This window comes from Balaenoptera acutorostrata, chromosome 9 (assembly GCF_949987535.1).
Source record: "Balaenoptera acutorostrata chromosome 9, mBalAcu1.1, whole genome shotgun sequence".
Classification (NCBI taxonomy): domain Eukaryota; kingdom Metazoa; phylum Chordata; class Mammalia; order Artiodactyla; family Balaenopteridae; genus Balaenoptera; species Balaenoptera acutorostrata.
In genome coordinates this window covers 68,201,166-68,218,267 of record NC_080072.1, presented here as the reverse complement: position 1 = coordinate 68,218,267, position 17,102 = coordinate 68,201,166, and the positions used below count along the sequence as shown (strand labels likewise).

General features: G+C 35.4%; 1 protein-coding gene across 2 annotated transcripts in view; it reads left to right on the top strand.

The window, feature by feature from the left end:
• Positions 1–17,102, top strand: part of NOX4 (NADPH oxidase 4) — a 142,286-nt gene that overhangs the window by 64,927 nt on the left and 60,257 nt on the right. For both annotated transcript variants that reach the window (XM_007168474.3, XM_057553476.1), the window contains one exon: positions 12,282–12,342. In XM_007168474.3, coding sequence (XP_007168536.1) covers positions 12,282–12,342 — 61 coding nt within the window. The remainder of the gene's footprint in view (positions 1–12,281; positions 12,343–17,102) is intronic.

Here is a 17,102-nt window from a genome sequence, read left to right as displayed (position 1 = left end):
TGCAGGTCAAAATGGATCTTGACTTTGCAAGTTTAGGTTTTGTATTCACATTTATCCTTATTTTAAACATCATTTTTTGTATGTTTTGATTATGCCCTATTAAACCTCAAATAAAGGTTTAATTGTTTTAAAAAGAATTATATCTCATAGATATTTTAAATTGCAACAATAGTTGGCTTCCAAAAGAAATTTTAAGGCAAAGGAAGATTCTTTTCACCAGACCATCTGTGTACCTTGTACTTTGTGTAGGCTTAGGAAATGGTTTATAGCCCTCCCACATTTGAGGGAATTGCTAGCTGTCTCACTCATACCATGCCCCAAGGGAGTCGCTGTTTTTGTAAGAGGGAAAAGAGGTGAATGGTACTGCTGCCTGGAAATGAATTTGAGTAAAGCAAAAACATTTCTAAGCTAAATTTTACATTATGCTATTATGTTAATTTACTGTCTTTTCCTGCCATTTCCTTCTTTTTGTCCAATTACTTCTGTTTGGCACTTACATGTAAAATACATGCTTTTCAAGCATTTTCACTGGATAGTTTTAAGGGTTCCTTTGAAATAAAACAAAGCAAAACAAAGTGACTTCCCATATGCCAATTCCCACTAAAATTGTATATACACCCCATCTTTGTCAAGGATAATAGTACCTACTAATTAAATGCCTAAACAAACTTTGAAAATATTATATTATTTAGTTCTACTATATTCCTATGAGATGTGTATTGTTAGCTCTCTATGATGCAGAAAATAATGTGACTCAGAAATATTAGATAACACACAACTAATTAGTGGCACAGGTGAGATAGAAACACAGACTGCCTGGCTGAAAGGTGTATTGTCAGCTATTTTGCCCTGTCTCTCTCATGCCTCACCACCTAGCCATGTTCAGGGCATTCATATTTCTAAAACTCCTATTGCTCTTAGACATACTTGTTGGAGTCAACAAAAAAGAATTACCATTTAAAAGAGAAATTTACTGAAACTATAAAAATGTATTTTCAAGAGAAATATGAAGTTGAAAGTTTTATATTGCCCACACTACTAAGCTCTTCAAATACTGTGTAGAGTTGAAAGTCAAATTCCCCTGCTAGAAAAGTCTAATATTTACTTTAATATATTGTGTCAGTATAAGGAAAAATCAAATCTATAAAATATACATTGATCCCAAATTCAGTAGCTTGAATTTCAACTCATTTTTTAAACAGAGATGAAGCTTTTACAACTGAAAATAACAAAAAAAAGTTGGTGCAAAGATAAGGTACAGAAGCACTATAATATTTTTCATAATTTCAGTCAAAGTAAGGCTAAGTTTTGACTACTGATTTAATTAGGAACTCAAAGGTTGGACTTTTCATTACTTAAAGTGCTTCAGCATTTCTTATACTTGACATTGACTTTGCTACATATGGAAGCCATGCTAATTTGGTGGGTGTTCCCAGAAAGTTGTGATTGTATTCTGCGATAGCACTTGCATTCTCTCAGGGTGTAACCAGCAGGAACGTTTGCTGACAAAGGTTGTTGGAGATCAGAGGGCACTGTACAGTATTAGACCATAGATTTTGGAATCCTGGACAGCTGATATTGGAGACCTGAATACCCCACTTATTAGTATTGTGACCTTGGACAAGATAATTAACACACTTACCTTTGGTTTACTTCTTTATAAAACATGGATAATAATAGTAACTTCTCTATGAAGCTTTGAATATGAATTAAAAAGATATAATCAAGTGCTAAGCATGGTGCTTGGCACACAGTAGATTCTCAGTCAGTTAGAAGTTGTTTTTGTTGTTGTTGTTGTTTTTCTCACTCCAATCCCACAATTTAAAAAAATTTTTTTTTTATTGGAGTATAGTTGATTTACAATGTTGTATTAGTCTCAGGTGTACAGCAAAGTGAATCAGTTATACATATACATATATCTACTTTTTTTTTAGATTCTTTTCCCATATAGGCCATTACAGAGTACTGAGTAGAGTTCCCTGTGCTATACAGTAGCTCCCTATTAGTTATCTATTTTATATATAGTAGTGTGTATATGTCAATCCCAATCTCCCAATTTATCCCTCCCCCCGCTTATCCCCTGGTAACCACAAGTTTGTTTTCTACATCTGTGACTCTATTTCTGTTTTGTAACTAAGTTCATTTGTACCTTTTTTTTAGATTCCACGTATAAGCATTGTCGTATGATATTTTTATTTCCAATAATGAGTGGACAGTCAAAACAGGATTAAACTGACTTTTTTTGTTTTTGTTTTCTCCTTCTCCAGCATGCAATAACTGACTAAGCTCTGCCCATAGACTGGTTTAGAAACAGTCATTTGGGGGACTGATGATTTGCCTCTTGTGGTTTACTAGCCCGTGGGATGAAGGATGTTTCAGGTTGGGTTTCCAGGGAAACAGACTGGGAGTAGAGATTTGCGTGCCACAGGTTTGTTGGTTAGTGTGCTCAGATCAACACCTGGTAAGGAGTGAGGGACTAAGGAGGCAGGGCAGAAGTTGAACTGTGATATAGTCTCCGCAGAGGCCTCAGTAGCTCACACAGGAGATCTGCAGGTAAAATGATAGTTCAGAGTTGTCCTGTCTTGAAGTCAGGAGGACAAATCTTTGTACTCCCAAATTACAGTCATTGGATTTGACGCTTAGACATGGGTGGGGAAGCGTTTGTCTGTGGATGGCAATTCCTGGGGAGGGTCTCAGAAGTAGCTCTCAGCAGGCAGCACTTTGAGCAGCTGGGAGATTGAGGAAATGAGTGTTTTAATACTGAAAATTGGGAAAAGGGAGAAGGGAAGAAGACCTGAACAGTGCACCACAGTTTCCACTACACACAACACTTAGATAGATGTATTTAAATTTATATATTTATATACATTTATATACCTATAAATATATAAAAGGTGTATTAAAATATAGCTTTTGTGAGATAATTCTATTTTTAAAACTTAAACTTGAGACACATATAAATTCTAATAGTTTATCTAAAGTTATTGAACTTTACAAATTTGTAGTCCAAACAGCAGATTTACTTGTTTCTTTGCTGTGAGGGAAGGAGGTATCTAAAGCATAAATTGTTTAAAAAATCAAAAAAACCAAAGTAACACAACTGATGACAAAGTTGGAACCAAAATTCAAGTTTTCTGATTCTTCTCCTTCTTTAAACCTTTATTGACTTAAAACCTGGGTAGATTTTTCTTTCCTTTTCTTTTTTTTTTTTTTTTTGACTATGTAGTTGATCTCTTAAAGTGTTTTCTAGCTGTGCTCTGTAATTACCAAACTTTGGATTTTCTGCCAAAACAAATATATTAAGGTATGCTCTCACCTAATTTGATATGTAAATCAGAGATGATTTTAAAAAGCCAAACTTAAGAAAGCATGAAACCTATTGCTTACTACAGAATGTAACATCTCTTAGTATTTAACTGAGGTAGATATTAATTATGTTTATTAATATTTTTCATGGATTCTCAAATAAAGAATGCAGAATCTGCTTTTGTATATCAGTAATTGATTGAAGTTTGCATAAGTATCTCTGTATCCTTTCATTATTATTTTTATTCAGAAACACACATGTGCTTTCCTGACATCTGTATTTTAAATTGTATGATTCATTATTTTTAAACTTGGATAACCTGATTTCACATATTTTTCCATGAGTCACAGGAAAGTCTAGTTGTTAGTTTGTTATTGTCTGTACTTTTACATAGCATGCCTGCACTTGCCATTATTTTTCTGATTTTTGTTTTTCATCTCTCAACCAGTCACTTTGGGAATAGTCCTTCCAGTTTTCAATGAAAACCAGACAAGAATGGCCATGGATTTCTCAAGACTGGCAAACTATTTTTGTTATTATTTATTTAATTCCATGGGTTTAAATATAACCAGGAAGTCTGGATCAGTTGTTTTGATCTTGGGTCTTGATCTCATCTATTTAACTCTTAAAAATTACTTTTCTCTAGGGTTTCACAAATCTTTTGCTTGCACAATTTAGAAGCTCAGCTGGGATGGATGATAGGCAAGGACCTATAAAACAGGACCTATACCTATAGGCAAAGGACCTATACCTACAGGCAAAGGACCTATACCTATAGGCAAGGCAACAATGTGTCTTAACCACAGAGCAGGCACAGTGGTGGAAATTGCTCCAGAAGGTCACTAATGTTCAGGAAACTTAACAGGGCATCTGAATTCTCTGAAAATTAGACATTATTTAACTGCTCTAGTTTGACTTTTTTCCAGGGGAAAAGAAAATATTCCTTCAGTGCCTAATGTGATCCTACATGATAAATATGAACTTAAATAGGTCAATGTATTCAGAGCAAACCTGTTGTTTAATATTAAACTTGGTTTATTCAATTGGTATTTTTGGATGCCTCCTTTTACCTAGATACCAAAGAGAAGATGATCAACAAAAGCTCCTTTCTTGACTTAACATCTCCTTTCTGCTACTGCCCCATTTCTCAGTTCTTCCTTTCCTCTTATTCGCTGTTAAATCCACCAACTTTGTCCATACCACTCTACTTAAACATTTCTGAGGTCAACAGTGACCATGTTATTGCTAGGTCCGAGGGTCATTTCCCAGTCCTCAGTTGGACTGACGTCTCAGCTCCATTTGGCACAGCTGATCACTTGCTTTATCGACACCCTGCTTTCATTTTGCTTCCAGGACATCCACTCACCTGGCTTGTCTCCTAGGTTTCTGGGTACTTTTACTCGGTCTTTCTTTTTTTGCTATTCCTTGTCATCCCATGACCTCTAAATATCAGAACCCTCCAGCATCCATTCCTTGAACTACTTTTCCTCTCCAGCTAAATTCATTTCTCTGGTGATCTTTCCTTTTGATGTATCTGTATGCTATCATCTCCCAAATTTATATTTCCAGCCCAGGCCCCATCTCTGAAATTCAGGATCCTGTATCCAATCGTCTACCGGGAACTTCCACTTGGATGTCTAATAGACATCTTAAATTAACATGTCTAAAATTGAACTAACCTTTGGCCTTCCAACCTATCCCACCCACCATCTTCTCCCACTTCAGTTAATGACAACTCAATTGTCCATGTTGCTCGGGCTGAAAACCTGAACATCATTCTTGACTTTTATCAGTTTTTAAAAATATAGACAAAAATCCATCCACAAATTTTCTTGGTTCTACCTTCAAAATATGTCCACCATTTCCACCGTTGCCACCCCGGTCCAATCTACTACCATTGGATGGCCTCCTGACTGCTCTGCATCTGTCTGCCCTTACTCAGCTACCATTTAATCTTAACAAGCTGCCAAGGTGATTATTTTGAAATGAAAATCAGATTATGTCATTTTTCTGTTAAAAAACCAGGCAGTTTTCACCTTGAGCTATACTTGATATCTGTTGACTTGTATCTGTGTGAGTGGGTGGGTGTGGGGAGGGGTGTGAGTGGAGAAGGGAGGTCAGAGGTCAGAGTGTCTGGAATAGACTAAGGAAAAGGAAGGATGGTAGGAAATAATGTCAGAGAAGTCATGAGGAGTCAGATTATGTAAGGTTTATATGACACTGCAAGGGCTTTGGTTTTTACTTTGAGTGAGGAAGGAGCCATTGGATGGCTCTGGGTAGAGGAAGGACATGACCTGGCTTAGTTTTTAGCAGGAGCACTCCGGATGCTATGTTAAGGTTAGATGAAGGGCAGAGCAGAGAGACCAGTTAGGAGGCCGTTGTGGTCATCCACTTGGGGTATGATGATGCTTGGACCAGGATGGTGACAGTGAAGCTGGTGAGAAGTATCAGGTTCTTAATATATATGAAAGAGTTAGCAGGATTTCTTGATAGACTGGGTATGGAATGTGAAGGAAATACAAGAGTGAAGGTTTTTATTTTATTTTATTTTATTTATTTTGTTTTGTTTTGTTTTTTGGTCTGAGCAACTGGAACTGCATTATCTGAGATAGGGAGGGCCCTCCCTATCAAATTCTCATCTACAAAAACTCTCATTCTGATGAGAATTTGTAGAGCTCAGTTTGGGATATGTAAATGTGATATGGCACTTAGTCTACTTTTATCAAATATTTCCTGAGCAAATGAATGACATCTCAGCCCTACTTTCCACTGTACAGGTTATTCCTGTATCTTGAGCCCTCTTTTTCCCACCTCTACTTGTCCTACTTGTGTTTGGATTTGTGGGAGCATAGCTGCCTGACTTGTGCTTGAGGTGAGGTAATTTGGGGGTCAAGTTATCCCATATACAGACATGAACACATTTCTTCTCTTCTTTAAAATTATAAGTCCAACCTCAGCTTTCTTCTATTGTCTGTGAGGTCTCTGAGATGTAGGTTTTCCCAATGAGGTGTGAGAAAGATGCGCTTGCTTCTCAAGGTGATCCCCTTTTTGAAGGTTGTGCGATTTCAGCTTTGGAATTTTTTTCAGTCAGTTCCCAAACCACCATGTCACCCACATTTCATCTTTCAAAATATGTTGACACCTCTCTATTGTTGTTATCATTCCCTGTGTTACCTTTGATATTGTCATGTGTATTTTTATATTCATAAATTGTTATTTCAGTGTTTTGGTTTTTTTCTTTTGAGGGAGTTGAGATAAATGCACATATTCCATTGAAGTTAGCAAAAATCTCACTTACATACTTTTCCAGGATCTTTCTGTTTAATATTTAGCATTTTTTTCATGAAACCATACAAGTAAACACTAACTTTTTCCTTCAAGTAAACCAGTAAATATTGAAATGTTATGTTTGTCAAAACGTTTAGGGTCACGATGCTGCACTAATTGTGATGGATTTTGCGCTCCTGGCTCATTATCTCCTCTCTTACTTTTAGAACAGTCCTCATTTGTGAAGTTACATGAGCTCCTAGTATAGTCTGTGAAACTTTTTAATACTCAATACATGTTTGTTGAATGTTTGAATAAATTGTAGAAGAATTGCCCATTGCTGAAGTCCTTATTCATTCTCAGGTTAATTCTCCAATATTTTATTAACTGATATTTGAATGCACACCCAATAAGGGTAAGATGTTATGGAATATATGATAATGATTTAGAAATCGTTCTTGATCTCAAGACACTTATAGTATATTAATACTGGAAAAATTACACAAAATTAAAGAGGTAAACTGTAATAAAGGGCATAAAAGTCAAGTAATTTGGAATTTCAGAGAAGAGAGGGATTTTTGTAGCATGGGAAATCAAGATTTCTTCATGAAAGTGGTAGCATTTGAGATGGGCCTTAAAGAATTACCAGTGTCCAATATGAGAAATGGGAATGAAGTCATTCTAAATGAGTATACTAGTAAGTGGGAAAATGAAGAGACAAGAAAATATATTAGTTGATCCATGTTGGCTTAGCTGGATTAGAGTGAATCAAAGAGGAAAAATAGAATATAAAATTGGAAAGAATTTGGAACAAATGTGGTTGGTCAGGGACCGTAGGAAAGAAAGAATGTGCGTGTTTTCCCATAAGAGGATACGAAAGGTTAATCAGTAGGAGATTGCTGTGATCAGATGTTTTCTTTGGTAATATTATTTGAAAGGACTTGAAAATTGATTGAATGCTGGCAGGAAGAGAAATACCTGGTATTACTCTGAGATTTGAACCTCTGTTCTGGTGGGATGTAAGTTCCATGTCCAGACCTAGGGGAATTAGAAGGAGAAGATAATTTGGGAAAGAAGATAACAGCAATTTTAGATATATTACATTTAGAGCAAATTTCAAGTAGAAATTATCTAGCAGGCATAGAAAATGTGAAACTAGAGCTTTGGAAAAGAGGGTTAAAAATAAAGACCTGACAATAATGATTAAAGAACATCATATTCTGTGATCATTTTCTCTGGTTTAAGAAATTTGTTCCATTGAAAATTTAATATTTAACATAGTAACATCCATTTTAGAATTATTTTTATTTATTGTTGCAAAGCTCTTGATTTAAAATAAACACATGGTGGCTTTTAAATTCATTTTCTGTGTTGAATGAATTCCTGTGCAGTGACATCATTTTTACATTTTGTTCTCAGATGTAAGATGATTATGTAATATCTGTTTATATTTTTGTGGGACTGTTATAAAATCATTAGTCATTTGAGCACATTAAAAACCCAATGCCATTTTGAACAAATAATTTGAAAGAAAAGGTTGTTTTTCTCCAGGATATCAAAGTACACATTCCCCCAGGTCTCTTGCAAATTCTGTCATTTTATTTTCTTCTCCTTAAACTAGGTGATGTGTATTCTGCTACTTATATTAAGGTCAACATCAGCCAAACTCCATTCTCTTTATATAGGAAACTTAAGTGAGACTAAAGTAAGACTCAGGAATGTTTTAATGTTTATATTTTAAATTAAACTTTTAAAGTATTTAAAATTATAAACATTAAAAAGCTTAATAATAAATTTTAAAAATAGATGTGTATGAAATGAGTTATTTTCTCTGTCTTCAATTTTACTTCCCAGAAATTAATATTCTTAACAATGTATCATATAGTCTCATCAATGTATTTCTATGTATAGAGGGAAAACACTAATATCTGTTTTTTTTTTTTTTTTTAAATATAAGCAACTTTTTTTTTTTTTTTTTTTTTAAGATTTCTTTATTGATTGATTGATTGATTGCTATGTTGGGTCTTCGTTTCTGTGCTAGGGCTCTCTCCAGTTGTGGCAAGTGGGGGCCACTCTTCATCGCGGTGCGCGGGCCTCTCACCATTGTGGCCTCTCTTGTTGCGGAGCACAGGCTCCAGACGCGCAGGCTCAGCAGTTGTGGCTCACGGGCCCAGTCGCTCCGCGGCATGTGGGATCTTCCCAGACCAGGGCTCGAACCCGTGTTTCCTGCATTAGCAGGCAGATTCTCAACCACTGCGCCACCAGGGAAGCCCTAATATCTGTTTTTATAAATTTTATTTATTATTTATTTATTTATTTCTTTATTTATTTATTTATTTATGGCTGCGTTGGGTCTTCGTTGCTGCATGTGGGCTTTCTCTAGTTGCGGAGAGTGGAGGCTACTCTTCATTGTGGTGCGTGGGCTTCTCGTTGCGGTGGCTTCTCTTGTTGCGGAGCACGAGCTCTAGGCGCGTGAGCTTCAGTAGTTGTGGCACGTGGGCTCAGGAGTTGTGGCTCTCAGATTCTAGAGCACAGGCTAAGTAGTTGTGGCGCACGGGTTTAGTTGCTCCACGGCATGTGGGATCTTCCCGGACCAGGGCACGAACCCGTGTCCCCTGCATTGGCAGGTGGATTCTTAACTACTGTGCCACCAGGGAAGTCCCCTAATATCTGTTTTAATTTTAATAATGTGAACTTTACTACATGTCCTACAACATTTTTTAACTGAAAATTTGTCATTAGCATATTTATTTTTAATGTTCTAAGAGAAACAAGGTAGCCAAAGATATGAATACTTTATTATTTCTTCCCTTTGAGAAGTTTTCTAAACACTTTTAAAAAGATAGTGAAACAACATTAAGGAATCACTACACTGTGCTTTAGACAACATTAATGAATCTGAACATTATTTGTGCAAAGGTACTAAAATGTGATTCTAAGATTTTCAGTCATGTTTTCAAACCACACATGCTGAAGTCATTCTGTGTGCTATTCTGTGCAGGCCCCCTTCAAATCTGGGGTGATATGATTGGGCAAAGACTCTGTTAAAATCTGTCTTCTTAATTCCTAGCTAGTTTGAGGAAGTATCAGTAATTTATAAAGGCATCATTCCCAAGAGTTTGAGAGGAACAATATTGTGTTCTACCTGTTCACAACCAGATCAGCCTTAAAAGCTATCCTGATACATTTGGCCAACACTTAGAAGAAGGAGGTTTATAGGCTCCTACAAGGCCTGAGGGAATGTTAAACATCATATGTAATTATCTTTTACAATGTCTGCACTGAAAGAATAGAACAGAGTTATGAATATTTGGCAAAATGTACATTTTCCTTTAGAATACATTATAAGATTAAATCAAGCCAGATGCGCACTCAGGCATAGAAAGACTAACTTTGTTGCTCCCTATTCTATCTTCTTGGCTTAGATCTTCTTTTCGTAACCTAAGATTTAGTTCACAATAAGGGAAACATCAAGAGACATGGGAACAATCAGATTGGTAGCTTGGAACTCTGTTGGGATTCTTGCTTTCTGGCAGCTACAACTTTTACAGCATAGAAGCTCTGGCCAGCGTTAAGTATTGATAGTACGAAGTAAAAGTGGTGGTGGGTTTTTACAGATCACATCATCTTATTTGGAGATTTACTAATGACAAAACATTGCTCTTGGAGTTATTAAAAACTAGAATGTAAATTAAATAATTAAACGTTAGAGTCAGAATTATAAATGAAGTAATATCATTTTAATAATATAAATAATATTTAAGTAATATGATTTTTATATTCTTTTCATTTATTTCAATATTTTAAACTACAGTTAGTAGTAATAATCCTATTAGAAACACTGATTGTGGAATAGTGGTTTGGAAATTCCATGTTACAATAAATCTCAACCCTGAACATGTGCTTTTTAGTTTGTTTATGATTTGTCATGAAGAAATGATTAATACCTAACTTTTTATTTAGTGTTTTCACTGACCTCCAAGCTACTTATCTGCTTTGATGAGTTGTTTACATATCTCCATGGTGTCTTCACCTTCCTTTATTTCTTTTCCTTAGAGCATCCCTATGTGACCTACGTTAATTAGTCAACATAGTGAGCTCGAGGATCTTCAACTTACTTCATGTAACCCATTCTCTATCACAAGGCCCTCAGAGCCACTGGCATATTCTTTCATCTGTGCTTTAACTTCAGCCCATATTTCCCCTTAATTCATATTGTTGTACATTGATTCCACTAATTTTCAACAAATCCTTTTTTTCCCCCTACTCCATTTGACTTCTCATGCAATCCTTAGCCATTTTCCATATCTTTGCTTTAGTGGAGACAGTGGCCTGCCATAGTTACGAACTGTGTAGTCAGACAAACCCAGACCCAAACTCTGTCTTGGGCAAGTTGATTTATTTTTTTCCTTTAAAAAAATTTTTTTTATTTTTAAAAATTTTTATTGGCATATAGTTGATTTAAAATGTTATGTTAGTTTCTGCTGTATAGCAAAGTGAATCAGTTATATATATATCCACTCTTTTTAAAATTCTTTTCCCATAAAGGTTGTTAAAAGTTGATTTTAAGTCTTAATTACTCAATTTCCTTAACTATGAAATACAACTCACCAGGGTTATTGTGAACTTTTAGAAATGAGGCACTTAGCCCTGCCCTTGGTACATGATATTCAATGAACACTGGCTAGTCACATGCAGATGATCCCTTACCCATAACCCTTATGCTAGATGTATTTTCGGAATTCAGAATTTTGAGGGTTGTAAAAGGTATGCATAATTAATATATTACCTAAGATCTCTAGTAGGATATGAGGCAGCATTCTTAAACAAATGGGTATTTCTGTAGGAAAATAGTTCTGTATGAACTTTTATACAGAAGTATTAACCTCCCATCATTACCTTCCCATCAATTCAGGTCTGATAGTGCCACCAAATGTGTTATGAAAAAACTCATTTTTGAAAATTTCTGAATTTTAGAATTGTGGAAAGGGATTGGTATTCTGTAAAATAAAGGGAGATACTGCATTTTCTTATTGTGAACTAAAAATTATTCTCTCATTTTTACTATGTGGTTGTTTCCTATATTTGCTAAACACGGGACCACAGGTACTTTTTCTTACCTCCAGTACCACAGCTCACTCCCCTCCTCAGGTACCCTTGCCACTTTACTCCAGATTTCTTCTGAGAATTATGGGAGGGAATGAAATAAAACTCTTTCAGTAGGAGTTTCTTCATTGGACACAGAAAATTCAGGTCACATTGATAATTATTTTTTTCATTTCCCCGGAATTTGTTAGGATGTGAAGCATATAAGAATATCTGCAAAGAAAAAGACACTAAAATCATCAGTCTCCATTTCTTCCTTCGTGGTTAAAAGCTGTGTCCTCTTAAATACTTTAACTCAAAATATATTTAAGCAAGATTTATGGTTAGATGGAATATACTAGCCATTTTAGACTATGTGTATTTTTTGTTTTATATAATACATATGGGCTTTTCGAGAAACGTATAGTGTCTTATTGACTGGTTGGCATTGCTTTTTTTCTCCCACTAATGAGGATCTGTATAGATTTTTTTTAGTCCATTCCTTTCTATTTCTTATTGATTTTGGAGATTTTCTATGAGAATAAAAGTAGTAATTGAATCATACTCTGGTACTATATAATTATTATTCAGAATTGATTCCAGTATTTATTTATTTTTTTAGTGTCCTACTGAAACCAAAGCAACATTTGGGGTCCACCTTAAAATAGTAGGAGACTGGACAGGTATGTAGAACATAGAGTTTTAAAATATACACTTTGAAAATAATGGGTCATAACAATAATTTTGATGTCTAAGTAGTGGAATGACCAGCATGTATAGAAATGTGTATGTGTTCTCAAGCTGTTGTTTTGTTTTCCTTCTTTGCTTGTACAGTTTTAACATTCATGTGTCTTTTTTTCTTCTGTAAGATGCATTTTTGGAATTGGAATACCTTGGATATCAGTAATTAATAGTGTGTTGTTCATGTGATTGCAAATCATAGATTTCTACCTGCTTGTCAGATGTACTGGAAATAGTGGGAACACTGAAATGTCTTTTAGAAAATGTCATTTTAAAATTAGTGGTTGGTTTTACTTTCAAAATAATCGACACCTGGGATTGAGATCACACAAATCTTCCAGTTCTTGCATGACTGTCTGCATGGTATTATCTGTATATATAGCAACTCTACAACATCTTTTGAATAGTGGTCATTTATAATAGCAGGTCTGTTGGTGATGTTTTACTCTTTTATTGATAAGATTTTTTTTATTATCTGAAAGGTGCATTGTATTAAGAGTTCTGAGTAAATAAACATTATTCATTCTTATATTCCCTTTGCCCAACAGAGTGACTGACAAGTGAGTGCTCAGTAAATGTGAGCTTGTTGGCTGGTTGTTTACTTTGACTATTCAAAGGAAACGATGCAAATGTAAATAAAAAATAATTTTTAATTGAATGCTAAACTAGGAGTTGGTTTGTGAAAACTATACAGAATCAGAAAAAGGCAGATTCAGTGTAATCTCGGGCAATAAGAGAAGCTTCACAGAGAAGATAAAATTTGAACTGAACATTGAAAATTAGACAAATGAAGAAAGAAGAAGGTCATTTAAGTGAAATCCACAGCACTGTCAAAAATCAAGGAAGGTAATGATTAAACCTTATTTGAGAAGTGTGAGTCAGTCAGCCTAGCAGAAGCAAAGATATTGTTCTGGGGAGTAGTATGGAAAAACCATTTAGGGTCAGCATGGTAAAGATCTTGAATGCCTTGACAAGAAGTTAGAACAACTTAGAGATGTTAGGGAATCTTTGAAGGATTTGGAGCATCATAATGTAAATGGTATTGATAACTTGCTAGTTGATTAGATTAGGATCAAGGGAAGACTTATTGGTACTGGAAGGCAGAGGAGAAGGAGTCAATAAAGGAGTGAGGATGGAAACTGAGGACTAGAAGAAATGTATTTGCAAATGCAGCTTAAGAAGTTAGTACTGGAAAGGGGGGGACTAATTATTGTAAAAATTAGGAAAGGACAAGATGTTATGTAATAGAGAAGAGATATTTTAGAAAGGACAGTTGAAAGAGCTTATATTATACAGTTAAATAATAATAGTATGTATAAAATCCTTTGTCTCTAGAAAGAGCACTCAGCTTGGAAATGGAGATGAGAAGAAAATGGGGAAAATATGCAACATAGGATTTAATGGGCAAACAAAGAAACTAATCCAAAGATCTTTGAGCAGTGATGACCTATTTGGAATCATGAAAAATCAGGCTTAAATTCATATTATTCATTTGATAGCTTTCGGAAGAGATCATTGTAGTCCATTGTTAGAAGAATACTGGTGTAGTATACAAATAGTAATTCTCATAAGCTCAGAACTAGTTGATATAATAAAAATTGTTCTGCACTGTTTGGCAAATAAAGAATGAGCTGAAATTCTTCTCTGGTAAGAATCCCAATATAATAAGAATTAACTTCAATAATGAATGGTAATTGATAGAATTCTATATCTGAAGGGTAACAAGCATAATGAAGTCATAATTTAATTCATCAGGGTAAGCAGAAAGTTTATCAGGGCTTATTTTTTATTTTTATTTTTTAAACAACTTTATTGGAGTATAATTGCTCTACAATGGTGTGTTAATTTCTGCTTTATAACAAAGTGAATCAGCCATACATATACATATATCCCCATATCTCCTCCCTCTGGCGTCTCCCTCCCACCCTCCCTATCCCACCCCTCTGGTGGTCACAAAGCACCGAGCTGATTTCCCTGTGCTATGTGGCTGCTTCCTACTAGCTATCAATTTTATATTTGGTAGCGTATATATGTCCATGCCACTCTCTCACTTCGTCCCTGCTTACACTTCCCCCTCTCTGTGTCCTTAAGTACATTCTCTATGTCTGTGTCTTTATTCCTGTCCTGCCCCTAGGTTCTTCATAACCTTTTTTTTTTTTTTTTTAGATTCCATATATATGTGTTAGCATATGGTATTTGTTTTTCTCTTTCTGACTTACTTCACTCTGTATGACAGACTCTAGGTCCATCCACCTCACTACAAATAGCTCAATTTTTTGTCTTTTTATGGCTGAGTAATATTCCATTGTATATATGTGCCACATCTTCTTTATCCATTCATCTGTCGATGGACAGATGTCTGGGCTATTGTAAATAGAGCTGCAATGAACATTGTGGTACATGACTCTTTTTGAATTATGGTTTTCTCAGGGTATATGCCCAGTAGTGGGATTGCTGGGTCATATGGTAGTTCTATTTTTAATTTTCTAAGGAACCTCCATACTGTCCTCCATAGTGGCTGTATCAATTTACATTCCCATCAACAGTGCAAGAGGGTTCCCTTTTCTCCACAGCCTCTCCAGCATTTATTGTTTGTAGATTTTTTGATGATGGCCATTCTGACTGGTGTGAGGTAATCCCTCATTGTAGTTTTGATTTGCATTTTTCTAATGATTAGTGATGTTGAGTACCCTTTCATGTGTTTGTTGGCAATCTGTATATCTTCTTTGGAGAAATGTCTATTTAAGTCTTCTGCCCATTTTTGGATTGGGTTGTTTGTTTTCTTGATATTGAGCTTCATGAGCTGCTTGTAAATTTTGGAGATTAATCCTTTGTCAGTTGCTTCATTTGCAAATATTTTCTCCAATTTTGATGGTTGTATTTTCGTCTTGTTTATGGTTTCCTTTGCTATGTAAAAGCTTTTAAGTTTCATTAGGTCCTATTTGTTTATTTGTGTTTATATTTGCATTTCTCTAAGAGGTGGGTCAAAAGGATCTTGCAGTGATGTATGTTATAGAGTGTTCTGCCTATGTTGTCCTCTAAGAATTTTATAGTGTCTGGCCTTACATTTAGGTCTTTAATCCATTTTGAGTTTATTTTTGTGTATGGTGTTAGGGAGCGTTCTAATTTCACTCTTTTACATGTAGCTGTCCACTTTTCCCAGCACCACTCATTGAAAAGGCTGTTTTTCTCCATTGTATATTCTTGCCTCCTTTATCAAAAATAAGGTGACCATATGTGCCTGGGTTTATCTCTGGGCTTTCTATCCTGTTCCATTGATCGATATTTCTGTTTTTGTGCCAGTACTATACTCGCTTGATTACTGTAGCTTTGTATTATAGTCTGAAGTCTGGGAGCCTGATTCCTCCAGGTCCGTTTTTCTTTCTCAAGATTGCTTTGGGTATTCGGGGTCTTTTGTGTTTCCATACAAATTGTGAAATTTTTTGTTCTAGTTCTGTGAAAAATGCCATTGGTTGTTTGCTTGGGATTGCATTGAATCTGTAGATTGCTTTGGGTAGTAGAGTCATTTTCACAATATTGATTCTTCCAGTCCAAGAACATGGTATATCTCTCCATCTGTTTGTATCATCTTTAATTTCTTTCATCAGTGTCTTGTAGTTTTCTGCATACAGGTCTTTTGTCTCCTTAGGTGGGTTTATTCCTAGGTATTTTATTCTTTTTGTTGCAGTGGTAAAGGGGAGTGTTTCCTTAATTTCTCTTTCAGGTTTTTCATCCTTAGTGTATAAGAATGCAAGAGATTTCTGTGCATTAATTTTGTATCCTGCTACTTTACCAAATTCATTGATTAGCTCTAGTCGTTTTCTAGTAGCATCTTTAGGATTCTCTATGTATAGTATTATGTCATCTGCAAATAGTGACAGCTTTTCTTCTTTTCCGATTTGGATTCCTTTTATTTCTTTTTCTTCTCTGATTGCTGTGACTAAACCTTCCAAAACTATGTGGAATAATAGTGGTGAGAGTGGACAACCTTGTCTTATTCCTGATCTTAGAGGAAATGGTTTCAGTTTTTCACCTCTGAGAACGATGTTGGCTGTGGGTTTGTCATATATGGCCTTTATTATGTTGAAGTAAGTTTCCTCTATGCCTACTTTCTGGTGGGTTTTTATCATAAATGGGTGTTGAATTTTGTCAAAAGCTTTTTCTGCATCTATTGAGATGATCATATCGTTTTTATACTTCAGTTTATTAATATGGTGTATTACATTGATTTATTTGCATATATTGAAGAATCCTTGCATTCCTGGGATAAACCCCACTTGATCATGGTGTATGATCCTTTTAATGTGCTGTTGGATTCTGCTAGTATTTTGTTGAGGATTTTTGCAACTATGTTCATCAGTGATATTGGCCTGTAGTTTTCTTTCTTTGTGACCTCTCTGTCTGGTTTTGGTGTCAGGGTGATGGTGGCCTCGTAGAATGAGTTTGGGAGTGTTCCTCCCTCTGGTATATTTTGGAAGAGTTTGAGAAGGATAGGGGTTAGCTCTTCTCTAAATGTTTGATAGAATTCACCTGTGAAGCCATCTGGTCCTGGACTTTTGTTTGTTGGAAGATTTTTGATCACAGTCTCAATTTCAGTGCTGTGATTGGTCTGTTTATATTTCCTGTTTCTTCCTGGTTCAGTCTCAGGAAGTTATGCTTTTGTAAGAATTTGTCCATTTCTTCCAGGTTGTCCATTTTATTG